General features: G+C 56.1%; 3 protein-coding genes across 3 annotated transcripts; 2 read left to right on the top strand and 1 right to left on the bottom strand.

The window, feature by feature from the left end:
* MED11 (mediator complex subunit 11) lies at positions 1-1,464 on the top strand. Its single transcript, XM_032840001.1, has 3 exons — positions 1-152; positions 288-418; positions 975-1,464. Exons 1-3 carry the CDS (start codon positions 68-70, stop codon positions 1,110-1,112), a joined length of 354 nt encoding a protein of 117 aa, XP_032695892.1. The 5' UTR covers positions 1-67; the 3' UTR covers positions 1,113-1,464.
* A 187-nt stretch (positions 1,465-1,651) lies between these two features.
* Positions 1,652-5,561, bottom strand: CXCL16 (C-X-C motif chemokine ligand 16). The gene is made up of 5 exons (XM_032840000.1): positions 5,198-5,561; positions 4,745-4,884; positions 4,398-4,480; positions 2,664-3,071; positions 1,652-1,953 (listed from the first exon to the last, which is right to left on the bottom strand). The coding sequence occupies exons 1-5, from the start codon at positions 5,261-5,263 to the stop codon at positions 1,907-1,909; spliced, it is 744 nt and encodes a 247-aa protein (XP_032695891.1). The 5' UTR covers positions 5,264-5,561; the 3' UTR covers positions 1,652-1,906.
* A 311-nt stretch (positions 5,562-5,872) lies between these two features.
* On the top strand, positions 5,873-11,363 carry ZMYND15 (zinc finger MYND-type containing 15). Its single transcript, XM_032839994.1, is given in 15 exon segments — positions 5,873-5,949; positions 6,341-6,953; positions 7,547-7,781; positions 7,869-8,024; positions 8,255-8,415; positions 8,880-9,032; positions 9,335-9,415; positions 9,565-9,681; positions 9,780-9,868; positions 9,954-10,052; positions 10,166-10,319; positions 10,401-10,459; positions 10,750-10,910; positions 11,176-11,278; positions 11,280-11,363. Coding segments are annotated over 14 exon segments (2,220 nt in total). The 5' UTR covers positions 5,873-5,949; positions 6,341-6,370; the 3' UTR covers positions 11,349-11,363.
* Positions 11,364-26,228: the final 14,865 nt, after the last annotated feature.

The raw sequence follows: 26,228 nt of genomic DNA, 5'->3' as shown, positions 1-26,228 counted from the left end.
TCCGGGTTCAGGCGCAGAGTTTTGCCGAGGGAGAAAAACCCTGAGGAGGGGGCGGCCGGGGTTGGCGATGGCGACCTACAGCCTGGCCAACGAGAGGCTCCGCGCGCTGGAGGACATCGAACGGGAGATCGGCGCCATTCTTCAGAATGCAGGTTCGGGACACGACGGCCGGCCCCCGCGCTCGCAGCGGGGAGGGGAGGGACCCCGGGGGCCGGCGGGGGGACGGGCTCCGCGCTGGGCAGCCTTGGCCTGCCCCGCCAGCCCCGGCCCTCTGTCGGCCCCCGCAGGTACCGTGATCCTGGAGCTGTCCAAGGAGAAGACCAACGAGCGGCTGCTGGACCGGCAGGCGGCGGCCTTCACGGCGTCGGTGCAGCACGTGGAGGCCGAGCTGTCGGGGCAAATCCGCTACCTCACCCAGGTGCGTGCGGCCGGCCTCGCCCTGCGCCTCCGCCTCACCCTGCGGGGTCCTCGCGGCGGAGCTAAGGCCTCTGGAGCCGCGGCCACCCGGCCTCCAGGGAGCCGGTGACCTCCGCCGAACCCTCGCTTCGGGGTGGGTTTCCCCCTCGGGAAGGAAGACGCCGAAGGCGGCCTTGGCTGCCTCGCTGGCCCGCGAGCCGCCGGGCGGAGAGGCCCTGGGGAGGGACTGGTGGTCGGTGCCAAAGCCAGGGCCGTGCGCCCAGAAACCTGACCTGACCTCGGGGTCTCCAGGGGCGGCGCCCTGAGAGGAGGGGCAGGGGTGAGCCGGTTCTCGCTGTGCCAGACGCCGCTTTATCTAATCTTGCAACAAGGCTAGGAAATCATTGGGGTTACCCACATCTTACACGAGGTTAACACGTTCGGTGATTTACCCCGGGTGACCGGGCTGCAGCGGCGTCTGGCTCAGGAAGGACAGGAGCAAGAGACCAGATGCTCGCTGGGTTGGGGAGCTGGCTCAGGGGAGGGGTGTGTCACTGAGCCATCTGACTGTCCTGTAGGTGGCCACCGGGCAGCCCCATGAGGGCTCCAGCTACTCTTCGAGGAAGGACTGCCAGATGGCCCTGAAGCGAGTGGACTATGCCCGTCTCAAGCTCAGCGATGTGGCCCGAACCTGTGAGCAGATGCTGGAAAACTAGTCCCACAAGCTAGAGCGAGAACTTGGAAGAAGGCCACCACCAGCACCCGGGACAAAGAGACCTGTGGCGTGGGACATCAGGGCTGCCACTTTGGGCCCGGCCGGGCAGGGTGTAGGGGGCAGAAGGTGGGGATGGTGACACTTGAAGATCAGGTGGCCGGACTCCTCCCACAGGTGCTCCTGCAGGTGCGCCAGGAAGTGCTGACAAGCTCAGACAGAGATCAGACCGCCAGCACACTTCCTCCAACACCCCGTGCCCTACCCCAGGCTTCTGTAGACTGGACCAGCGAAGGCACATCCTTCTTCATGGAAAGAGACAAAAGCAGAACCAGGGGTTTTAATTAAAAAAAAAAAACCAAAAAGAAACAGCAACGGAAGCAGGGAGCTCGGACTCTCACTGGAGCATACGTGGGTGATACCGGGATTGAGGAAATAAAATCAAGGGGGCGGTGGGACCCTGAGGGGAGGCGCTGGAGCCAGGAACCTTGGGAAGGGGGTAGGAGCCTGAGGCCAGTGTCTGCAGAACAGAAGAGTCAATAATTATAAAAATAATCTTTAGTAATTAAGCACATAATTTGTCTAGGGTATCAGAGTGAGTTGTAGATTTTACGTTACAGCATGGAAAAGAAATCCAGGGAGAGCTGACAAGAGGGCAGTGGCCGGACACTTGTATATTAAACATCAAGTGGCCGTGGAGTGCCTAGCATGTGCTAGAGATTATCCTGATATATTAATTAAAGGTGTGCGGGGCTGCATAAAGGACGACATCTACCCTCTCAGGTTTCCGCTCTCCACTCAAGCACTGGAGTCTGATGCCACGGGTGTATAATACAGCGGCAAATCTGGAAAAGAGAAGGGGATGAAAATATCAGCTTTAAAATTAAGGGAAGTTGGGGGACTAGCTTGGGCTGGGGGATTCGATCCCCAAAGCTCAATAATACAACCTAGTACAGGGCAGGTGCTCAGGAGAGACGTGTGAACTAAATGAATGGCTCCCACCTTCCTACATGGGTTCCTCTCTCCTTAGCCTGCTCTAGCTGCCATCTTCTTTTTAAAAGATTTTATTTAGGGCGCCTGGGTGGCTCAGTGGGTTAAAGCCTCTGCCTTTGGCTCAGGTCATGATCCCGGGGTCCTGGGATTGGGCCCCGCATCGGGCTCTCAAGAGCAGAAACCCAAGCAGGGGGAGGTGGGAGAGGGAGAAGCGGGCTTCCCACTGAGTAGGGAACCCTATGCGGGCCTCCATCCCACCATCATAAGATCATAACCTGAGCAGAGGGCAGACACTTAAGGAGCCACCTAGGGCGCCCCTAGCTGCCATCTTATATTGCTCCAAGCCCTGCCTGGCTCTGAAGTATAGGTCAAGTATGGTTCCCTGGGCCTGTGATGGCTTTCCTTCCTCCCTCCCTCTTTTGTAACTGTCTCTAGCTGACTCTTTTCTCACGGCCTACCGTCCACAGTGCAGACAGATGCATATCTGTCTGCCTGGGGCAGGTTTCCGGTTTCCGGCCACCTAAGAGCTACTGGGGAGAGGGGCCCCGGAGGCCCAGCTTACCTGGAAAGTGCTGCAGTGACTGCTCCCTCCTCCTCCTGCACAGCACATACAGGAGGACCACAGTGAGAACGAAGATGATGGTCAGGAGGGACACCACTGGCACCATGGCTGAGGTTCTCTCGGAAGGCCCTACTCTTTCTTCCAGCTGCTTCTGCCTCTCCTCAGGCCCCTGACCGTGGCCCTCAGTGGATGTAGTGATGTCATCGGCGCGGGTGAGGTTTCTGTCCAAGGACTGGGCCCCTGCTGGCAGCGTGGGCTGCGCGGTGGACTGCAAGGTGGGTGGCAGGTGTGTCGGAGCAGGGGAGCCCGTGTCTAAAGGTGCCCTTTGCGTGGGCTCAGGAACCTGGGTGCTGGGAGGAGGTAAGAGCTCCTGGGGGGCCGCACTCCCGGAGTTAGCATATCCATATTCTGGAAAGGCAAGAAGTAAGGAGTCAGAACATCAAGGTCACAGCTGAAGGCGGGAGAGGAAGGCAGAGGCGGATGGCAGGGGGGGGAGGGTGGAGAAGGAAGTGAACAGACCAGCAACAAGGAAGCACTGGGACAAGCATCCGCACTGGGACATGGGGGAGACCTGGGCTGGAACCCTGACTCTGCTACAGAGTCTCCGGGTGACCTTGTCCCTTGTCTCTTGACCTCCCTGGGACGCCTTTCTTTCAGCTATAGCGCAGGGAGAATTCTCCTACCAAGGGCCACAGTGGCCAGGAGGATGAAGGGAAAGCCTGCGTGCAGGTCTCTAGCCCACAGACCGGTCTGTGCGCCATGGAGGAGACGCAAGACTACGTCTCTGCAAGTGTTAGGACATTTTGTGTATTTAATTTTACGAGAAAAATACAGCAGGCGCATCTCAAAAGTGGCATGTGTGGCACACCTAAGTGTGCATCTCAAAAGTGGCACACCTAAGAATTTATTCCTCTTATTGTATGTAAATTTAACCTCAAAAGAGAAGCAGCAACAATCAAGTATTGAGCTCCATGACACACAAGCTGAGATGTTTGGGGGTAAAGTGTGGTCATGCCTGCACCTAACCAGGAAACACATCAAAAGATAAGGGGCACCTGGGGGGCTCAGTCAGTTGAGCGTGTGCCTTCAGCTCAGGTCATGATCCCCAGGGTCCTGGGATGGCAACAGGGCTCCCTGCTCAGTGGGGAGTCTGCTCCTCCCTCCTCCCTCCTCCCTCCCCCCTCCCCCCTGCTCATGCACTCTTTTCTCCCTCAAATAAAATCTTGTAAAAATGAGAAGGTGGATTGACGACGAATGAGATAGATGGGCGCGCACTAAAGCAAATGTGGTTACGTGCTATAAACTTGACATTGTAAAATAGGAATTTGTCTCTGCTGTATTTTGTACCTACTATATAAAAGACATAAGACAAAAATACATAAAAGCTAGAATCGTAGCTAGAAACGTAGACTCTAAGCGGTGGTCCTATAGGTGTCCCCTGGACAAGTCTTTCAACTGTTGTGTAAATCTTTAAATTTCCATAGTAGAATACTGGAAAGCAAAAGTAGTGCCTTGGCTTCCAGAAAAATATTAAGTAAGAGCACAGCAGGGAGTGGCACAAATCACGACAGCGATGGTGGGTGACACTGGGTGAACAGGGGTTGAGGGGACATCACCTGGCACCAGGTACAACAGGAACTCGAGGTGGCATGGGGAGGGGACCCAGTCAAAGCCGACTGTGAGGGAGACCGCTTCCCTGGAGACAGACCCCAGGGAGGAGGGGGAAGCCTGTACCTTTGCGATCAAACCAGCTCACCAGTTCTTGAACCCAAGCATCTTTGCTCCCCCCACACACGCTGCGGGAATGTAGCTGGAACCTAGGAAGGAAAAGCGTGGTCACCTCAGCTCTTTCCTCATTCCAAAGATGTTAAGTCACTGCCAAGAGCGTGGGTGGGGGTGGGGGGGCTTTCTGCCCCGCCTGGGAAATTCCCAGGCAGGTGGGAAAGGGAAAGCAAAGCATGGAGAATTGCTGGGCGAATGGAATCCTGGGAGGGGGTCGGGCCCCCCAGGAGTTCCAGGTCGACTGAGAGGTTCCCGGAGGCCCCCAGAGGCGCTGCGCTCCCAGCGCTCCGGGAGATTACCTGATGTAGGAATTACAGCGATCATAGGCTCTCAGGTGCTTTCGGAAATGTGCCAAGACCTCCCCCTTCGGAGGGGAGTGGGAAGGAATCCTCCTGTGGCAGTAACAACTGCCGATGACGCTGCCCTCGTTGCCATGGCCGGGGGGGGGGGGGGGGGGGGGGACGACCCAGGTGGTCAGCGCAGGTTCCCCGCTCAAGGGGCTCCCCTCCCTGTTACTAAGCCTCTTCCTTCGATCCCGAGTCTGACCCCCGGGCCCAACCCACACATCCCACCCCCAAAACACGTCCTGAGCACGGCCTGGACCCGGACGTCCCCCAGCCTGTCCCCTGCCCCGGCCCGGCTCGCCACTTACCCAACACCCCCCCTCGGCCCTCGGCGCCCCCTTCCCGCTTCCCCCCAACCCGCCGCCCGCACCCCGTGCGCGGACTCAGGGGCGCGGCCCCGGACCAACCTGGCGGAGGCAGCAGCGCCAGCAGGACGAGGAGCGCGAGGAACCCGGCGCCCGGGCTCCGGCTCATCTCCGCGGCCGGGCGGGACCGGAGCGCGGCGGCCGGCGGCTTGGTCCCGAGCCCGCGGGGACGCCGGCAGCCGCGGCCGGGGCGCCGGGCTGGGGGGTGCGGCGCGAGCTGGCGGCGCCCTCTTCCCGCGCTCGCACCGTCCGAACCGACAGCGCGGTCGGTACTCCCGGACCGCGCGCGCCCGCCGCCCGCCGCCGCGGGGAAAGCCCAGAGAGGCGGGGCTCCGCGCCCCCGCGCCCCGCGCCGGGAGCTGGCCCCGGGCCCCCGAGCCGACAGGGAGAGCCGGGGAGGTGCACGCAAAGCGAAGGGCTAACGCAGCGGCTCGGCGGGGCGCGCGGCGCGGGCGGCCGAGCGACGGGCTCGGCGCGTATCCGGGGTGCCCGCCCGGCCGCGCCAGGTCAGGCCGCGGCCCTCGGAGTCGCGGCCGCTCGGCTCCCGCCACCCCCGCGGCGCTTTCGCTTCCCCGCTGGGCGCCGGCGCCGGGCCGCGGTCACATGCCAGGTGATGCCCCCGGGGAAGTCCGCGAGCGGCGGCGGACCCCGCCCGGCCCTCTCCGCGCGCGCCTCGGGCGCTGGGGGCGGGGCCAGCCGGGCAGCGGGCCGCGGGCTCGGGCCGCCCTGACGTCATGCCCGCCCCCCGCCAGCCCCGAGGTATTTACCTTCGAAAAGTGGCGGCGGCGGCTGCAGGTACCGGAGTGGAGGGGCGGCCGGGAGGGGCTGGGTCCGCGGGGGCCCCCGGCCGAACCGATCCAAGCCGAGGGGATGCCCCGGCTCCGGTCCCTCCCCCCACACCCTACAGACGGATCCAAAATAATCCCTCCTGGCGGGTCCGTCACCAAAGGATTCGCCCTCCGACTCTGGTCATCGTTCAGACCCTACTCTGGAGGGGCTGGGCCTCAGATCTTGGGCCCCAAATACCATCTCACTCCTGACTACTCGTCTTAACCCCTGCTCGCCCGCTTCCAAGCCTAGCCCCGTTCTCCCCCTGAACTCCCACCCTGAGCCCTGAAAACTTCTCTCGGGACCCTCAACCACGCCCCCATTTTGTGACCCACCCCTACCCTCTCCCTCTGCTCAGTCTGGGCCCAGACCCTGTGGCCCTGAAGACATGGAGTTTGTGTCTGGATACCGAGATGAGTTCCTTGATTTCGCTGCCCTCCTGTTTGGCTGGTTCCGAAAGTTCGCGGCGGAGCGCAGGGCTGCGGGGGCCAGCCTTGAGGGCCGCTGGCGCCAGCTGGAGGCTCCGATCAGAAGGCTGCCCCAGGACCCTGCCCTTTGGGTGCTTCACGTCTTGCCCAACCGAAGTGTGGGCATCAGCCTGGGGCAAGGGGCAGAGCCAGGCCCTGGACTAGGCCTGGGGGCTGCCCGGTTCCTGGGAGATGAACCCCCACTCCACCTGCGAGACCTAAGCCCCTATGTCAGCTTTGTCAGTCTGGAGGAAGGGGAGGAAGAGGAGGAGGAGGGGGAGGAAGAGGAAGAGAATGGAGAGGAGGAGGGTGCAGGCCTGGAGAAAGTAGACCGTGAGGAGGCCGGGGAGCCAGCCCCCGCCAGCAGGGAGTCCCCCCAGGAAGCAAACCCTCCAGGGGAGACAGAGGAGGCTGCGCAGTTGGCAGGAGGCGGAGAGGATGGTTGCCAAGAGGACAAGGCAGAGGACGAAGCCGGTCCTGAGAGGAGGAAGGGGCGGAGAAGCGGTAAGAACCCCTGGGCTGGGGATTCCGCCCTTTGGAAGACCTCCTCCACCAGGCAGCCCAGGGGGGTGTCACCAATGGGTGGCCTGCAGGGCAGTCTGGCCTGGAGAGGTGTTTTCATGGACCCACGATGTTTTCTGTTTTTTTCAACTGGAGCCAGTATTTATATATTGAAAGAAAAAAATTCCAGAAGTCTCAGGAAAGCTGGAAAGGTCCAACAGCAGTCTCACACTTTTTTTTTTTTTTTAGATTTTATTTATTTATTTGACAGACAGAGATCACAAGCAGGCAGAGAGGCAGGCAGAAAGAGAGGAAGGGAAGCAGGCTCCCTGCTGAGCAGAGAGCCCAACAGGGGGCTCAATCCCAGGACCCTGGGATCATGACCTGAGCCGAAGGCAGAGGCTTAACCCACTGAGCCACTCAGGTGCCCCTCAGGCTCACACTTCTGCATGGCCACAGACACCCCGGCACCAGTGTCCCCTTCCAATGAGGCATACCCTCTCTACCCGGTCCCCTCTGCTCACTTAGCTGACCCGCCTAGCCGTTGCACATATGACATTCATACCCCTGCCCCTGACTTCTCCTTCCTTCCCCAGAGGCTGCCCCCCTGCACCTTTCCTGCCTCTTACTGGTGACTGATGAACATGGCACCATCCTGGGCATTGACCTGCTGATGGACGGAACCCAGGGGAGTGCCGGCAAGTCCTCAGGGACCGAGAACCTGGCTCCTCGGGCCTACGCTCTCCTCTGCCACAGTATGGCCTGCCCGATGGGCTCCGGAGACCCTCGAAAGCCCCGGCAGCTCACCGTGGGAGATGCCCAGCTGCATCGGTACAGAAATGTGGTATCTGAGGCTGGGGAGGTGTAGGGATCTGGACTTCTGAGCCCCCCAGCGTGACGGTGTCCGCCCCCATTCAGAGACTTGCAGAGTCTGGTCCCAAGGCTGGGAGTGAAGTTAGCCAAGGCGCCAATGCGGACCTGGGGTCCCCGGCCGGGCTTCACGTTTGCCTCCCTCCGGGCTCGAAACTGCCACGTCTGTCACAGGCATAGCTTTGAAGTGAAGCTGACACCTTGGTGAGCAGCCGAAGAGGTGGCGTGAGAGGGAGGGAGCCCCCCAACAATCAGGCAAGCAGAGAAAACTGGCCAGCGGGGGAGGGAGGGTCTGGGAAGTCAAAGGAGGGAAGAAAGCAAGCTGTCACGAGCAGAGTATTCAGAAAAGCGGACCGAATGATACACGGGCAGCAGCAGGGCACGCAAGGCCACAGCGCTGAACGATGGGTGCCCACCACCCCCTGTGACCCCAGCCCCCAGTGCAGTGCTGTCTTGTACTGTGGCGAGGCTTGTCTCCGGGCCGACTGGCGGCGATGCCCTGATGACGTGAGCCACCGATTTTGGTGCCCAAGGCTTGCAGCCTTCATGGAGCGGGCCGGGGAGCTGGCAACTCTGCCTTTTACCTACACCGCAGGTACCCCAAGGCGATGGGGCGGTGGGAAGGGGGAAACTGAGGCAGGGGTTTGGGACCGAGGTTGGGTGCCTGGGTACAGGGTTCTGGGTCTGAAGGCCAAGTGCTTGGGGATTTAGGGTTGGAGCCTGAAGCCCTGGGGCTGCAGACGGGGTCTGGAGCGGAGGAGTGCGAGCCTGTGTCCCCTGCTGCCCAGCCCCACCAGTGACTGGGGGCCATCAACAATCCCTTGAGTTTTTAGACCCTCGGTTTTCTCATCTGTCTAATGAGTATTTTTAAAAACACTAAAACCCAGGGAATTGTTACAAGGACCCTATGGGTTTGGTGCCTGTGGCCCTGTAGAGACACTAGGAAATATTCATTCTCTGGAGGACCAGAACCCGGTTCAGACCCAGGGCCCTCGAGAAAAGTTAGAGCCTGGGGTTCCAGCCACCAGGCCCTCAACTGCTCCCCTCCTCCTTCTCCAGAGGTGACCAGTGAAACCTTCAACAAGGAGGCCTTTCTGGCCTCACGGGGCCTCACTCGCGGCTACTGGACCCAGCTCAGCATGCTCATTCCAGGCCCTGGCACCCCCAGGCACCCCCGGGGCAGCACACCAGCCCTCAGCCTTCTTCTCAGTGGTTCGTGGGGCCTCTCTTCAGGCATGGGCCCCTCAGCCTAGAGGGAAGGATGGGGGAGAAAACAGGGCCCCGGATAATGCCCCCGTGCACTCCACTGCCACCCCCACGGTCATTTCAGGCCTTTCCCCAGTCCTCAAAGAAGTCACCCCTGCCCACTCCATCGAGAAGCCGCGTCCACAGGCCATCTCCCATTCCTTTTGCTGTAGCTCCAGGAAACATAGCTCCTTTGGAAGGAAGAGGGGGATGAGCCAGGTGGGGGCCTTCCTGACACCAGGATCCTCTTCTTCCTTCCATCCTTCCAGGAGATCCCTACCAGCTTCTCCAGGGGGATGGGCCTGCCCTGATGCCCCCTGTGCCCCCAGATCCACCCAGGGGCCTCTTTGGTGAGCTGGAGGGGCCCCGAGGGAGCTAGAGGTAGGGACAAGGACGGGCGGGTCAGCAGTCTGAACGGCTGAGGAAGAGGGGGCTATTAGACTAAAAGGGGCTGGGGTCTGCAAGGGGGCCAGGTCCCCCAGTAACCCGCTCTCCCCAGGCTCGTGGCAGGATTACTACACATGGAGGGGCCTCAGCTTGGACTCCCCCATGGCCGTGCTTCTCACCTATCCGTTGACTGTGTATTACATCATCACACACCTGGTGCCCCAGTCCTGTAAGGAGAGCAGAGCAGCGGGAGCGAGGGGGGCAGGGAGCTGGAGGGGGACACGGGGAAGGGAGACCATCTTCTTAAGCCTCTAGCTTCTCTCCCAGTCCCTGAGCTCAACATCCAGAACAAGCAGTCACTGAAAATCCATGTGGTGGAAGCAGGGAAAGAGTTCGACCTCGTCATGGTGTTCTGGGTAAGTCCCTCCAGGACCAGAGGCTGGGCATTTGGGCGTGCAGCTGGTGGTGGGGTGGGACCTTGATCTGTCCTCTCTGCCTCAGGAGCTCTTGGTCTTGCTCCCTCATGTGGCCCTGGAGCTGCAGTTTGTGGGTGACGGCCTGCCCCTGGACAGTGACCAGCAGCATTTTACCCTGCAGAGGGTAAGGGTTGCGGGGGAGGAGTTGCCCCCTACCTCCTGCTCTCCCTTTGCCTAACATGCCCTCCCAGTGCCCCAACTTGCAGCGGTTTCTCCCCTCCGCTCCTGGCTCCCCAGGATGGCCCAGAAGTATCTGTCCGTCCTGGTTCCGGAGTATCCGCACGGCTCAGCTCTAGCACTAAGGAGAAGGGGGGCCGCAGGGACCTGCAGATCAAGGTGTCAGCACGGCCCTACCACCTGCTCCAGGGGCCCAAGCCGGACCTGGTTATCGGTAAGAGGCTTGGGTAGGAGTGTGGGGACGTGGGCGAAGGCCGTGGGCGACAGCTTCTGCCCGCTCTCCCTCGGCCTGCAGGATTCAACTCTGGCTTCGGTCTCAATGGCACTTGGCTGAGCTCGCTGCCCCGGCTGCAGGTGGGGGATGGGCCAAAAGGGACCTGCTTTGGGGCCAAAAGGGACCTCCCCTCTTGCCACTCCCCCACCGTCCTCCTTCTCCGAAAGCCTCTTCTTCCCACTCTCTGCTCCAGACCCGGGGCGCGCCCAGGGCCCTTCTGACCCAGTCTGTCTTGTCTGTCTGCTTCGTGCCTCTCCCCCTCCTGGTCTGTCTGGGTCCCGGGTTTGCACCGCGGTCCGCGCCCCTGGCGCCTGGGGAGGGGCTGGGCGGAGGCGCCGCTCGGAAAGTCAGAGGCCCGCGCCCACCGCAGTCCCTCCGAGTCCCGGCCTTCTTCACGGAGAGCAGCGAGTACGGCTGCGTGATGGACGACCAGACCATGGCGGTGGCCACCGGAGGGGGTACCAGCCCCCCGCGGCCCAACCCCTTCCGCTCCCCCTTTCGCCTGCGAGCCGCGGACAACTGCATGCCTTGGTAAGGGCCCGCGACTCCCGCGGGGTCCTGCGCCCTCCGGGGAACCCCTCCCCGCGACCCCCGCTTCCGCGGGCCTCGAACCCAAGCCCACTCGGCGGGCGGGACGCAGCTCCCGGGACCCCGCCGGCTCGCTCGCCCCCGCCCCGCCGAAGCCCCGCCCTCCCCCCCCCGCCCCATCGAAGCCCCGCCCTCCCCCGCCTCATCGAAGCCCCGCCCCTCCCCCGCCCCGTCGAAGACCCGCCCCTGACGCGCCCCGCCCCCTCAGGTACTGCAACGCCTTCATCTTCCACCTGGTCTACAAGCCCCCGCAGGGGAGCGGGGCCCGCCCGGCGCCCGGGCCGGTGCCCCCGGTCCCGGCCCCCGCTGCGCCCCCCCGCCCCCGCCCGCAGGCGCCGAGGGGAGAAGAAACCCGGGCGGGGGACGCGCCGGCGCAGGTGAGGGCTCAGGTGTGGCCGCCCCCCCTCCCCGCACGCCCCCGGAGGGAGAACCAAAAGGCGCGGCGCGGGGCGGCGGGCTGGGAGTCGGGGTGAATAAAGCATCGTTTGCAACCGCTGGGTCCGGACGCCCTGGTTACACACGCGTGACCCGGCGCTAGCCGTGCGGGGAGCAAGGGTTTCGGCGGACTCCTTTCCCCCCAGCTTCTTTCAGCCCCGCGACCGCTGCGGTCCAACTGCGACCCTCCTTGGTGACCCCACACTCCTGCTGTCTGTGTGCCAGCCTCTAGGCCCCAGTAGCCCTCAGCGATCCGCCCCGAGTCGAGGCGGGACCCCGGAGCAGGGAGGGGCTTCTCACTGGCGGGCAGGGGACACACGAGCTCCTGGGGGCGTGCAGGCCTTGGCTTAGGGGCCGCGAAGGGCCTCCAGCCCCCCAGCCGTGGGCCATCCTTCTCCCATTCCTCGCACGCCACGGAGACCCAGCTTGTGCTGAGTCACACTGGGAACGTCCCTCAAATCCAGGTCATGTCCACTCTCACTGCCCACTCGCGTGTCAGGCGGGGAATTCCTTCTACAACACGACTTCCCTGCTTAAATCTCTCCGTGACCTTCCTCCACTCTTAAAAGCCCCGGAGTGTGGGCTGGGTTTAGTGACTCAGTCGCTGAGTATAGAAAGGGAAGAGTAGTCGACGAGGTGGCAGACACAGCCTTAACCAAGTGATGAAGGTTAATGAGCCTAAGTCACGTGGACATCCTGTGCTCCCCGAGGTTTTGCAATGAGAAAGTCACCTCACCCTCCTATTCTTCCCAAAAATCCATAACCTCCGTCTGATGGTGAGAAAACAGCAGGCAAGTCCGCACTGTGGGGCTGTCCACAAAATGCCTGGCTGCCCTTCTTCAAAGCGTCCAAGTCACTGAAGGCAAGAAAAGTCCCAGAAACTGACAGACAGGAAGGGAATAGGACACGGGACCTCTGACCAGGGTGTGGTCCCCTGCCTTGGATCCTGGGGCAGAAGCAGCACATTAGTGGAAAACCTGGAGGAATCCCAACGAGATTATAGCACTTAGCTAACAGTATTGTGTCAGTGTTAACGTCTTCATCTTTTTTTTTTTAAGATTTTATTTATTTGACAGACAGATTACAAGTAGACAGAGAGGCAGACAGAGAGAGAGAGGGAGGGGGAAGCAGGCTCACCGCTGAGCAGAGAGCCTGATGCAAGGCTCGATCCCAGAACCCTGAGATCATGACCTGAGCCGAAGGCAGAGGCTTTAACCCACTGACCCACCCAGGCGCCCCACGTCTTCGTCTTCATAAACACACCGCGTGGCTTATGGGTTCTTCTCTCCCTTTCTTTCATTCTCTTTTATTATAAAGGTTTTAGCATCTAAGTTTCCAAATACACACAAAAGCCCAGAGACTGCATCAGAATCTCTATGTACCGATCACTCAGCTTCAACAATTATCAATGTTTCTCTCATTTCTTTCCTACTTCTTGGGAATCTATGATACAATAAGGCATTTGCCAGGTTCCCGGCACAGGAGCTTCTGAAACCCTTGGAAGCTCCTTAGTGAAAAGGGTGATAGGAAAGTGTCTTGGGTCATTCATCACAAGCTCTCCCAACCATACCTGAGTTTATGCTAATGAGGTGACCCTAGGTGGACCCCATTTAACTTCAGATGGGGGCCGGTTGCTGGGAATTGTGTGAGTGGAGTGCCGGAATTTTCACCCCACTTTTCAACCACCAGGGAGTGGTGAGGAGGCTAGAGTCTGAGTTAATCCCCAAGAGCTCATCAGTCGTGCTAAGATAATAGACCCTCCCCAGAACCCCCTCACCGGTGGGGATCCGAGAGTGTCTCTGCTGGTGGGTACCCTGAAGCAGGTTCTGAGGGTGATACGGCTGGGGAGGGCGTGGGGGCTCCCCACCCCACCGCCCACACCTTGCCCTGTGCATCTCCACCGCGGGCCTGTCCCTGAGTTGTGTCCTTGGTAATCAATCAGTGGTGGGAAACCGTGTTCCTTAGTTCCACAAGCTGCTTTAGTAAATTAGCGGACCTGCGGAGGGGGTCCCAGGAGCCCTAATTTCGACTCAGTCGTACAAGTACAGAGGCATCTAAAGTGGGGGTAGCCTTGGGGATTGAGCTCACTCTGGGGACCTAGTGTGAGACTTGGCCGAAGAGGACATCAGTTTCCCGCCCCACAAGGTGTGATCTGGGCAGGTGGAGAATAGGTTGTGTGGGGAACACATGCATACACACACAACTTTGGCGTCAGAGTGCTGCGAGTAAAAACAGCTAATCAATAGTGTCAGAAGTGGGCTACACTGGCCTTGGCTCCCAGAGAGATGTGGTTTGGGAAGAGGAGGATGGGTAAGGGATGAGGAGGCTTACCTCCCTGGGTGGCCACGCGGTCCCTCGTGGTATGAACAGCAGCGGGGCCACACTCTGTTACTGAAGGCAAACTGACCAGTGGCATTTAGAACGGGACCCATCCCCCACAGAGCTGGTTCCCTGGCTGTCTAAGAATAAAGGGAAACTAACACACCATCCCCTGGTCATTATCTGCAATGGCCAAAATGAGATTTTAAAAGAGTTCTGGGATGCCTGGGGGGCTCAGTCGGTTAAGGGGCTGCCTCCGGCTCAGGTCATGATCCCAGGGTCCTGGGGTGGAGGCCTTTATCGGGCTCCCTGCTCAGCCCAGAGCCTGCTTCTCCCTCTCCCTCTCGCCCCACTCATGCTCTCTCTCTCTCTCAAATACATAAATAAAATCAGAAAAGAGTTCTGGTTTGGGCTTAGGCTTTTGTCAGCCTAAGTCTCAGCCACTAGCCTTGGAGATGGCCACGGTGTGAACAAGTGTGGCCTGGTCACGGGGTGGGGGGGGGAGTTGGGGGCACTGCAAAACCGGAGACACCAGCGGGTATGGTGTGAAAGAGTTGCCTCATTCTGTAGATGGTATCATCAGCTTCCTGGAGAACATTTTTAAAGGTGGGTTGTGAAAGAGACTAATTGAAGGGCATATCTTTGGCTTTAAATGCTGCAGAGTAGAATGTCTGGACAGAGGCAGGATCCCCCTCCCAGCTCCTTCTTAAACCCCCACAGGTGGCTGCCTGCCATCCAGACAGGCAGGATGTTATTCCTGGGGAATAATCCCTAATCTATCCAGGACCCACCCTCATTAGCATGCGCTCAGGTCCCTATTGGAAAAGGCCTTAGTATGAATAACAAAAATCCCTCCTCTCTCCCCTCTGACTCAGGAAATTCCAAGATTTTGAGAAGCTCCCTGCCAGGAACTGGGACAAAGACCAAATATGTATTAGTCTATCACAAGATCTCTCTCTCTCTCTCTCTCTCTCTCTCTCACACACACACACACACACACACACACACACTCACCCAGCTTCTTTCAGGGGTGTTTGAGAGCACAGCCCAGACATCTTCCATCTCATTTACTTGCATCTATAACTAACAAGTAAAAATGTAACCACCGGCCCATTATTGTAGCTAACAAAATTAGCAGTTACTCCTTACTCTCTTCCAATACCAAGTTCACATTCAAATCTCTTTGATTATCTCAGAGATGGCTTTTACAGCTGATTAGTTCCAAGACATAAACAAGGCCACACACGTGGCTTTGGCTTCCATAAGGGAAGGGAATTCCCTCCCTTTAATCTCTTTTTTGTTTGCATGCCACTGATTCAATGAGAAACAGAATCTTAGTCCTGTAGAATCTTCCTCATTCTGGATCTAGCTGATCGCCTCCTTGAGATGTTTTCTGCTGTGGTTTTTGTTTTTTGTCATTTGGTTTTGTTTGTTTGTTTGTTTGTTTTTTAATTTCTTCGTCTATCTTCCTTAGTTCCTGTAAGCTGGTAATTAGATCTAGGTGAGAAGACCCTTGTCCTGCAGTCCGTGCCCGCCTCCGCAGGCTGATCTCATGCCCTTTCCCACCCCCTCCCTACTGTCCAGCCAGACGCCTCTTAAGACACAGTGCAACTTCCCCATTTTCTTGCTCAATCGTCTCAGCCTGAACATTACTTCCCTAGGAAAGGAGAACTTCCATGACTCCCTGATAAGGGTAGACTCCCCCCTGCCCCCCCCAAGCCCTCGGCATGCCCTGTTTGTCTCCTAAGACCATAAAAGGGAAGCCCATGTCCCTGGTGAACTGAGGGGAAATAGAACTTTTTTACCATTCCCTTGGCCAGAAAATAACCTTTCTCTGAATTCCTGGCTTCTACTGCATAAAAAGTAGGAAAGGATGCGGTGATCTCTCAGCGGCAGGATTACTGAAGATCTGCTTGGTTTTAGCTGTGTTGCTCCTTTCTCTTCCACGAACGCACAGTCCGTGTGTAATAAAAATGTTTAATTCACACATTGCCACCTTTCGTAATCCGCTCCCTGAGTACTGAGCAAACGCAAGCTAGGCTTTGTGTGGGACTTGAGGGATGTGATGGAGGGGAGCAGACAGTGGTCCCTGCCTCCACTGAGCTTAAGGGCTGCGGCAGGGACGGGTTAACCGGTTAACCGTGGCCCCTAGCCCAACCCAGCCCGCCGCCTGCTTTCTGATGAGCGCCAAGCTAGGACGCTGGAAGAAGAAGAAGAAGGAGATTTTATGATATGAAAATTATAAAAAATTCAAATGGCAGTGTCCATAAATTTATATCGAAAAAGACCCCATGACTCTTTATTCACATGGTGTCTGGGCTACTTTCGTGATGCAAACAGCTGGGGTTTTGAATATTGTTCTTATCACAGAAACCATATGGCCCTACAGAGCCTAAAACATCCACTAACAGGCTCTCCGTAGAGGAAATACTCTGACCTCTGGCTAGGACAAGATTTCCTCTATCCTTTTTTTTTTTTTTTTTTAAGATTTTATCTTATTTGAAAGAGAGAGGAAGCATGAGCAGGGGGAGCGGCAGAGGGAGAGGGAGAAGCAGGCTCCCCGCTGAGCAGGGAGCCCAGCGGGTTGGGGGACTTGATGCCAGGACTGAAGATCATGGCCCAAGTTGAATGAGCTTAACCCAGGTGCCCAAGGGCAAGATTTTCAAAATGCAGGGGCTCCTGGCTGGCTTAGTCAGAAGAGCAAGTGACCCTTAATCTCAGGGTTGTGAGTTTGAGGCCCCCATGTTGGGCATAGAGATTATTGAAACAAATAACTTAAAAGAGAAGATTTTTCAGCTCAGGTCATGATCCCTGTGTCTTAGGATCCAGTCCTGCATTGGGCTCCCTGCTCAGCAGGGAGACTGCTTCTCCCTCTGCCTGCTGCTTCCCCTGCTTGTGCTCTCTCTCTGACAAATAAATAAATGAAAATCTTTAAAAAGAAAAAAAGATTTTCCAAATGCAGATTTATGAGATTTCTATGGGTCATAAAGTCAATTGAGTGGGCCTCAAACAGCATTCTTTTTGTTTAATGAACTAGAACAGAATAAAAGTTTAGGTATATCATATGTCATGAGAGTGAATATTATTTTGTGAGACATTTGCTTCACTTACATCTACCATATATGTTCGTGTGTGTGTACATGTGTGTGTACGCCATAATGATATGAAATGTATTCTTTACTGTAGACCATAAAGTCATAGGCTTAGCAGGGGGCCTGGAAGACATGGAGAAATCACCAGGAAGTTCTAGTACAGTGTGACTGGTGTGATGCTGAAAAGTTCTGGACTCTTAGAGACACAGAGGAGGCACTTAAGACGGCCTTGGGGTATCAGGGAGGGTTTCCTGGAAGAAATGACATCTAAGCAGTGACCTGAAGAACAAGTAGTAGTTAGCAGGTAAAGAAGAGAAAAGATGATAATAGTATGTGCAAAGGCCCTGGGGCAAAAGCAAGTAAGACTTTTGGGGGAAACAGCAAGGAGTTCAGTACTGTTGGAGTTCAGAACTAGATGAGACATTTTTATCCCCATCCCTCTCCATCATATCACACCTCCGTTTTCCCCGAGCACTTATCCCGGTTGCCTTATTATTTATTTATCTACATCTATTACACCTCCTCCTTCAACACGTTCAAAAAAGTAAATTCCACAAAGGGGGAGACTGGTCTCTCTTCTTTAGAACTATGCCCTCTCCTGTGCCTGGGATAGTATAGCCACCCAGGGGGTGGGTTAAAACCTCTGCCTTCAGCCCACGTCATGATCCCAGAGTCCTGGCATTGAGCCCCACATCGGGCTCTCTGCTCTGTGGGGAGCCTGCTTCCTCCTCTCTCTCTCTGCCTGCCTCTCTGCCTGCTTGTGATCTCTGTCTGTCAAATAAATAAATAAAATCCTTAAGAATAGCCACCTGTAATTTGCTAAAGGAATTCTATGAAGATATCCCTCCCTGTCATGTTGTGGGGAAAGTGGACCCTGGAGGGTAAGGCTTGTCTAGTTGTCCAACCAATTGCTGGAGGTAGGCCATGAGTTCTGGACTTAGACAAACCTGGTTTGAAGCCAGGCAGATTCAGAGCCAGAACCCCGGAGAATATCTCCCCGGAGCCACGCTCTGTGGGGGCTGGTACGGAATATACACACAGGGCTTACTTGTGTCTGGGCGTGTTCTAAGCACTTTATGTACATATATGAATAAATGTAATCCTCATCACAAATCGGCAAGTATGAATAGCATCTCCCATTTTACAGATGAAGACACTGAGACACGGGGACGTTGTTACTTAACCAAGGTCAAGCAGAAGAACCTGGAAACAGATCAGGCAACTTGAACATGGGCTTTGAACCACTACCCCACACTGCTTCTTGGAAAACCCACAACTTCCCAGAACAGATAAGAATGGCTTCCGTCACAAGAGTTCTTTTCTCCTTCAGGATTGGCCACTCAAAGAATCGCAAACACCTCTGCAAAATTTCCTTTAAAGTACATGGAGGGATTTCCAGGAGGCCTGGGGAGATGGATGGGTGAGCTCCCTGGGAAGATCACCACCCCCCCACTGGCACTGCCCGCCTCGCCGCGACAGCGGGACGTGTACTGGAATGCGAGGAGAGCCAAGCCTAAGGAGTGAGTACGGTGCCTCTTGCCACATGTGGCCGCTGAACACGAAAAACGTGGCACATCTGATTTCAGACACAAACTGGATGTTGAAGACTTCATAATGGAGAAAAAAATGTCAGAGTTCTCATCGATAACATTTTATATTGATTACGTGTTGAAATGACAACAATTTGGCTGTATGAAGTTAAATAAAATACCTCCTTAGGGATGCCTGGTTGGCCTTGTTGGAAGACCCCATAATTCTTGGTCTTGGCATCCTGAGTTCGAGCACCACGGTGGGTGTAGAGCTTACATTAAAAGAATAAATAAATAAAAACAAAATACCTTGTTGAGAGAGAGAGCACCAGTGTTGGGGAGCAGAGGGAGAAGCAGGTTCCCTGCTGAGCAAGGATCCCGATGTGGGGCTCTATCCCAGTACCCTGAGATCCTGACCTGAGCCAAAGGCAGACACTTAACCAACTGAGCCACCCAGGCACCCCAACAAAATACCTTCTTAAAATTAAGGAAAAAAAGACAAAAAAAGACAAGGCTTAGGTAAGGGTCAGGTGCCTGAGTTCAAATCCAGACTCCCCTCCTGGGCAAGTTACCCACCCTCTCTGTGCCTGGTTCCCCACCGGCCAAAGGGGGGCAGTAACGGGACAACCATGAGGATAAGGGAGGTTAGTACTATAAATGCTGAGAAGGGCCTTCAGCCTAGGGGGGATTCAGTACAGGCTGTGTGTTGCCATTATTATTACAGCAAAGTGCCTGGGAGACGCAGCCCAAGAGAGACTCTGTAAGTAAAACAAACCCCCCACCTTTCACAGGGACACCATGTCCTCTAGCCCTGGTCCACACTGGCCAGGGCATCCTTCGTTCCCTGGGCTTATCCCCAGGGACGATCTCCTACCCTCCCCAAACCCTGCCCCAAACCATCCAGGTCTGCTCTCCGCATCCCTTCTGCCCTCTTGCGCTCATGGAAACTTGGCTCTGCTTCGAAGCAACTCCTGGAAGAGATTGTTGTTGTCTCTCCCACATTCCCCATGTCCTGGGGTGAGGCAGGTGTTCTCCTCCCTCCCTGCTATGGCTTCCAGAAAATTTCCCTTCCCTTCAGAGCCCCAGGCTCCTTGAAGCGCACGACCAAGGGCTGACTGGCGTCCATCCCCCGTCCTGCTTGCAAGCATCTTCTGGCGTCTACCCGCTTTGTGGGGGTCTCCAGCATTGGGTGAAGACTAAGACAGCTGTCTCTGAGATCCGCCCAGCACCCCAGCAGCTCCCTGTCCCCTGCATGCCTCACCCCACCTTAGCCACACACCCCAATGGCAGAACCCCAGACCCTGGTGTTATCAGGAGCTGTACTAGTCCCAGCCTCTGGGCTCTGCAGTCTGTTGGCCAGTCCACATGGTCACTGTCCCCTGTCCTGTGCGGGTCTTCCGTCTGACCTCACCCCGCGTATGCCCAGCTGTCCATCCCGACCCAGACACCCCCAGTTCTCCCGTCCTCTCCCTCCATCCTACTTGCAAAATGCCAAGTGGAACCAGGCTCCACCAGGTCCCACCCACCATGGGACTTTGCCCACGGCGCTCGCACGGCTGGAGACAGACAACGGCCCGGATCTCGGATCTCGAGGCGAGTCTGCACTGTCCAGCCACAGGGAGGCTCTCAGCTCTGCCCCGCGGTCCCTTGGAAATGATGACTTCATGCGGCTTCTCTCCCCAGATGGCAGCACTTGGCCATCTTTGGCCCGTGATCCTAGTTCTTGTCTTTCCAGAAAAGAAATGCTCCATCTTTCTTCTCATCATGACCGTTCCTTGCAAATTCCTTTTTCTTCTATGTGGGTCTCAGTCTTTGGTGTTGAATTTGTCCCTCAAATGTTTTTCTCTTTCTCTTCTGTTCATGTTTCCGCCACCCCAGCGGAAGTGCCCTCATCAGATGATGCCAGACCCCGTGTCATTTCTCCCCATCTTGGGAGCATTTAAAAGAGCGGCCCGGCCTCCCTGAAACATGGCCTTGGCCTCCAGGACTCACGCGGTCCTGGTCTTCCTCCCACTTTGCCCGGAGACCCTGTGCTGACCCCTCCCCTTCTTGTCCGTCTCTGAACCTCTCCTCTCTCTTCTCGACTCCCCCCCCTCTCCCACCCCTGCCCCACTCCTGTCCTCCCCCTGCGTCCTCATGTTGATAAATGGCCCCTCATCCCATCACCACATCCAGACCTTGGGGTCAGCTCCCTCTTCACCTCGGCCACCTGGCTGGCCAAGCTCCAACCACCCCACCTCTCTGTCGCGCCTGCCATGGGCTGCACTGGTCTCTGCAGGACCTTGGCACATGCCATTGTGTACTGCAACACTCTGCCTCCTCGACCTTCCCTCCTGGCCGCCTCCGCCGCAGAGAGGCCTCCCTGGCCTTCCTAATGAAAGTCGTCCTCAACAGCTGTTACTATAGCTCCTGAACTCTATTTTCCTTCATAACTCATCGCTCCATAGAGCTGCACGTTTACTGCGCTCACTATTTGTCTCTCCCAGCTGAACCCCCAGTGTATTCAATATCGCCTAGTATACATCAATACACCATGTCTCTTTCCTTCCCTTGAAGGTAAAAAGGAGAGACGGGAGAAAGACAGAAATATCATGCTGGTACGTGGAAGGCCCCGGAAAGTTGGTTTGGGATAAAGCCAGCTTGACTCTCAGCTCGTCCCCTTGGCATACTGCATCAGTCCTGTTGGTGATGTGACACGGCGATTACTAGCGTGAGATTTAGAGTCTGACAGGCCCGAGTACAAGTCCCAGCTTGACCGCTTCCCACTGTGTGGTCTTAAGCAAGTGACTCAGCCTCTCTGGGCCACATACGCTCATTCTGCTGATGTTTGCTGAGTGCCTGCTTTACAACGCAAGCACCATGTTGTGCCTATCGTGAGGATTATGTATGATAAAGAATTACGAGTCTTGGCACCAAGCCTGACTGATCACCAGTACTCAGTCCCCTGGTGTTATCAGTGCCTCATGTTTCGCCATCACCTGTTCTCGTTGTCTGTTCATAGTCACCTGAGGTTTGCAACCATTGATCAGAAATTTATTCAGGACTGGGGGCGCCTGGCTGGTTCCGTCAGGAGAGCGAGGGACTCTTGCTCTCAGGGTCATGGGTTCGAGCCCTGCGTTCATGTAGTGATGACTAAATAAATAATAATAAACTTCAAAAAAATTTATCTAGGACCATGTTGGGGTTCTTCAGGGCCTTGGTTTTTTTACCTAGACATTGGGGAAGATTCCGGTGTATCGGCTCATGGTCAGAGAATGTGGCCAGTACAATTCCAGGTTTGAGGAATCTGACATTTCATCCAGAGCCTAGAACCTGCTTCATATTTGGGACTGTTTCCTGGGCATCGAAGGGGGTGTGTTCTGCATTTACGAGATACAAAGGTCACTAAATATCAGGTAAATCAAGCTCCGGCCTGAAAACTTCATGTTCTTTGCTGTGTTCCGGGGATCTAGCCACAGGCCGGGGCACATCATACAGGCTCAGTAAATACTTGCTAAATGAGTGGTAAGTAATCAATCAACCTTATCATCACTTCGATTCTCAATACCTTTGTACCTTTGAGTACTTTCTCCTACTTCACCGGCCCACGCCTGTTGACTTAGGTTACAGGTTCCCACACTGCTGTATTTCTGACAACTTCCCAGTTTACTGCCAACTGTTTTCGCTTCACATATTTTCATTTGATATGACCTGGTGCCCGAAGGCTTGGGGCTGTTACGTAATAACTATAGATATACCCCCATGCCACGGCCACTTTAACAAACCACTATCTGTACGACACGGTTTAATTCTGTTATGTATTTATTATTTCGAAGGAACAACACAATGATAAACAAATTTAAACTTTTTAAAAAATGAGAAGTGAAAAAATAAAAATTAAAAACGCCCAACACAATAATAAAATCCAAAAGGCAGAAAAGTGCCTTTTTGGAGGTGCCTGGGTGGCTCAGTCATTAGATGTCTGCCTTTGGCTCAGGTCATGATCCCGGGGTCCTGGGATGGAGCCCCGCATCGGGCTCTCTGCTCAGCAGGGAGCCTGCTTCCTCCTCTCTCTCTGCCTGCCTCTCTGCCTACTTGTGATCTCTCTCTCTGTGTGTCAAATAAATAAATAAAATCTTTTGAAAAAAAAATGTCTTTCAAAGATGGCGGAGCAGTCCCCCCCCACCCCCGAGCTCTGGTGTCCCATCACCCTGCCCCTCCCCCGAGGCCAACACCACTAACACCATTTGGCCAGTTAGCTCCATTTGAAAACATTAATTTTTTCACGGAGGAGTTTAAAATACTTACACAAATTGTTATGTGTTTCACATGATGAGTCACCTTATTTTATGCTTTCTTGGTTTTCCTGGATACTTTATCTTCTACGCGAGTTGAGTTTGCTTTGCTCTGATCTCCTTCAAGCTTTGGAAGGCACATACCCCATTCTGCGTATCTCTGATGTTTCCCTTTAAAATTTTAAAAGCACTTTTTAAAAGATTTTACTTATTTATTTGAGAGAGAGAGAGAGAGAGCACAAGCAGGGGAAGGGGCGAAGGGAAAGGGAGAAGCAGGCTCCCCACTGAGCAGGGAGCCTGATTCGGGACTCAATCCAGGACATCGGGATCACAACCAGAGCAAGGCAGAAACTCAGCCAACTGAGCCTCCCAGGTGCCCCTGAAAAATATTTTCAACTTGTATTTCTGGGTGCGAAGTCGAGAGTAAAGTAATGTCCAAGAGTCTCCCCAGTTCAATCAAGAAGCCTTCCTGCCCTCTCCAGACGATGTTGATGAAATTGCAGGTACAGGTGGCCCTTACTGTTCACATCTGGCCCCATGATGGGCGGGGAGATTTCTGCACCTGTTAGGGCCGAACTGTGGCTCCTGAAAGGTTCTATGTTGAAGTCCTGGCCCCCAGGAGCTGAGAACGGGGTCATATCCGGAGGGAGAGTCTTTACCTAAGTTAGAGGTCACTACAGCGAGCCCTCATCCCCAGGCACTGACATCCTCCCAAAGAGAGGGAATTTGGACAGACACGTCCAGACGGAAGATCACACAAAGACAAGGAGAGAAGAACGCCAGAAAAAGGGGGTGCCCACGGAAACCAGCCCCGCCGGCCTCTCCATGCTGGCCTTCCGGCCTCCGGAGCAGCCCCCACGGCCCGGACACCAGGTTCGGGCGTCTCCAGTGAATGAATCACCACCCGAGCAGCTGGCCCAAGGTGAACGCACTGATGGGCTTCCCAGCCGGGCTGCCATCTGCGGGGGGCTCTTCCTGTGGCTCGGTGGTCCCCAATTTGGGAAGATGGCCCCGGGCAAGGAGTGAACCCCAAAACGAGTAGACGGTCGACCGTCGGACATCACGGTTTTGACCTGTGTGGTCCTTTATCCGTGGGTTTTTTCAGTCAGTACAGTACGACACTGTAACTGTGTGTTCCTTGTGGCTCTCCCAATCACGTCTCCGATTACTTTACTGTGAGAACCGGGCATGGAACACGGGAAAGCCCACACAGTCTGTCGCTGATCCTCTGGCTGACACTAGGCTATCAGTACTTGAGCTACTGGGAGTGTCCAAAGCTAAACATGGATTTTCGACCGCCTGCCCCCCTCCCGCCACGTCGCTTGTCACCTGGACTGTGACAGCCTCTCGACACCTGGTCTCCCTGTTTGCACATCCCCCCTACAATCCCCACTCCAGACGCCACCGAAACAGTCTCTTTAAACAGAATCATGTCACCCAGTTGCTTAAAATGCCTCTCAAGGCCCCACGAAACCCAGCCCCTGCCTTCCTCTCTGCGCCCACCTCCGACCCCTCGCCCCAGTCCTAATCACGCGAGCCTCCGGTGCCCCCAGAGCCTCTGCCCAGAGCCTGCTGGCCTCCTGGGCCACACCAGCCTCCCCGACCTCTCCTCCCGACCTCGGGCATCCCCTTTCCCAGTGGAAGCAACAGAGCATCGTGGTCAGGAGCTCTGACCCTGAAACCAAGCTTCCTCGTCTGCAAAACAGGGACATGCAGCCGCTGGAGCCTCAACTTGCCGCAGCGCGTCCCTGCAGCCCCCAGGAGCTTGGAGGGCCTGCGGAGAGAGCCAGGGGAGGAAGGGTGTGCGGACTCAGGCTGGAGGAGTACTGGACTAGGAGCAGAGCCAGGACGGGTCTCTGTGGCTCCCAGTCCCCGACGCCCAGACCTAGAGCAGCCGCCACCAACCTCTCTTAGCCCCTGGCCCCACGTGTGTCCTTCCCCAGCCTGAATTCCTCCCCAGTCACAGGACAGACCCTGCCAGCAGGTGCCGTGAGCTGGCCCCTGAGTCTCACTCAACTTCGGATTCCTACGACTGCAGCGCCGTCCTTCCTCCGCGGGAAGAGAGAGCCCCGCCGGCTAAGCTGTAACATGATCAATGTTTATCATGTGCATTTTACGTGCATTTCAGGGCCTCTGCAAAGTCACCCCGGCACGTTCCAGGGAAAGAAAACCATACACAGAATGAACGCGACGTCGTCCTACCTCCAACGCGTCTTTGGAGTCCGGCTCTCCTGAATCGTGTCCGGATCGAGTTACCGGAGTCTGCGTTCGTCACCGGATCCTGAGCTCCGTGCGGTCACTGATCACTGGTCCTTGATGGGGGGCCCTGCTGGGGCAGGATTTCCCAGGAATCCCCCACAACTGTCCCCAGAGCGCCTCCAGAAACCACTACTCCTTCCCTCGTTTTCCACATGTCGGCCACGGAAAGGACTCTCCTGCTCACCAAGTCCTCGCACCAATGTGTCCCTTCCGTGCCTTTCGAAACACCTTCGCCTTTTGTCCCCATTTGAAAACACAGCACGGGGATTCCTGGGGGGCTCAGTCGTTGAAGGGCCCGCCTTCGGCTCAGGCCATGATCGGGGGCCCTGGGATGGACCCCACTTCAGGGGGCTGGTCTCTGCTCACCAGGGAGGCTGCTTTTCCCTCTCCCTCTGCTCTTCCCCCTGCTCATGCTGCTTTTTCAAATAAATAGTATAGAATAGAATAAAGCAGACGTCTTTTCTGGAGCCCTTTAGGGCCACTAAATTGAGTAGAAAGTATAGAATGTTCCCATCACACCCCCGGGCAACCTCCGGCCTCCGCCAAGGTCAACACCCCCTCCCCCAGAGTGGTGTGTGTGTTTCACCCCGTGAGCCTACACAAATCCACCAACATCGCCCATGGCCAGAGTTTATGGTGGGCGTTCCTTTCGGTGCTGGACACTCTGTGGGTTTTGCAAACGTGAGTCACGACCCAGATGCACCCTGAGAGCACCACTCAGAGTGATTTCCCTGCCCCAAACATGCACTCTGGTCTGTCTGTCCATCCCTCTTCCCACCGACCCCTGGCACCCATGGCCCTTGTTATCGTCCCCAGAGTTTTGCCTTTTCCAACCCAAACCCGGGCCGGAGTCACGTAGCACTTGGCCTTTTCATACTGGCTTCTTTTCACGTACCATTATGCGGCTAATTCTCCTTTATGTCTTTCTGCGGACTGAAAGCTCATTTAATGCTGGATGGTAGTGTATTGTCTGGACGGACCACGTCTTTCTCTTTATCCACTCACCTACTGCGGGGCACCTTGGGTGTTTCCGAGTTTTGGCAATCCAGAATAAAGCAACTATAAACATCCGTGTGCAGGTTTTTGTGTGGACCTGAGTGTTCAGTGCATTTGGGTAAATACCTAGAGGTCTGATTGCAGGATTGTGTGGTGAGAGGATGTTTGGTTTTATAAGAAACAGCCAGACTTGCTCCCACAGTGGCTGCACCGTGTGGCATTCCCACCAGCAGGGACCGACAGTTCCTGTCTCCCCACATCTTCGTCGGCACTTAGTGTTGTCAGCGTTTTGGATTTTGGCCATTCTCATAGGTGTGTGCTGGTGTCTTCCTGTTGTAGGGGTATTTGCAGTTCCTT

Source organism: Lontra canadensis, unplaced genomic scaffold, assembly GCF_010015895.1.
Source record: "Lontra canadensis isolate GAN:19392208 unplaced genomic scaffold, GSC_riverotter_1.0 scaffold110, whole genome shotgun sequence".
In the NCBI taxonomy this organism is placed as follows: domain Eukaryota; kingdom Metazoa; phylum Chordata; class Mammalia; order Carnivora; family Mustelidae; genus Lontra; species Lontra canadensis.
The sequence above is the reverse complement of the archived record's forward strand: the minus strand, read 5'-3'. Positions and strand labels throughout refer to the sequence as shown.

What these genes read in the sequence shown, in the direction of transcription:
- MED11 (XM_032840001.1), top strand. Translation starts at nt 68, where the DNA reads ATGGCGACCTACAGCCTGGCCAACGAGAGGCTCCGCGCGCTGGAGGAC. An exon ending in CGCCATTCTTCAGAATGCAG is followed by an intron (nt 153 to 287) that starts GTTCGGGACACG and finishes CGGCCCCCGCAG; the next exon opens with GTACCGTGATCCTGGAGCTG. An exon ending in AAATCCGCTACCTCACCCAG is followed by an intron (nt 419 to 974) that starts GTGCGTGCGGCC and finishes ACTGTCCTGTAG; the next exon opens with GTGGCCACCGGGCAGCCCCA.
- CXCL16 (XM_032840000.1), bottom strand. Translation starts at nt 5,263, where the DNA reads ATGAGCCGGAGCCCGGGCGCCGGGTTCCTCGCGCTCCTCGTCCTGCTG. An exon ending in TGGCGCTGCTGCCTCCGCCA is followed by an intron (nt 4,885 to 5,197) that starts GGTTGGTCCGGG and finishes CCCCCCCCCCCC; the next exon opens with GGCCATGGCAACGAGGGCAG. An exon ending in GTCACTGCAGCACTTTCCAG is followed by an intron (nt 1,954 to 2,663) that starts GTAAGCTGGGCC and finishes TCTCTTTTCCAG; the next exon opens with ATTTGCCGCTGTATTATACA.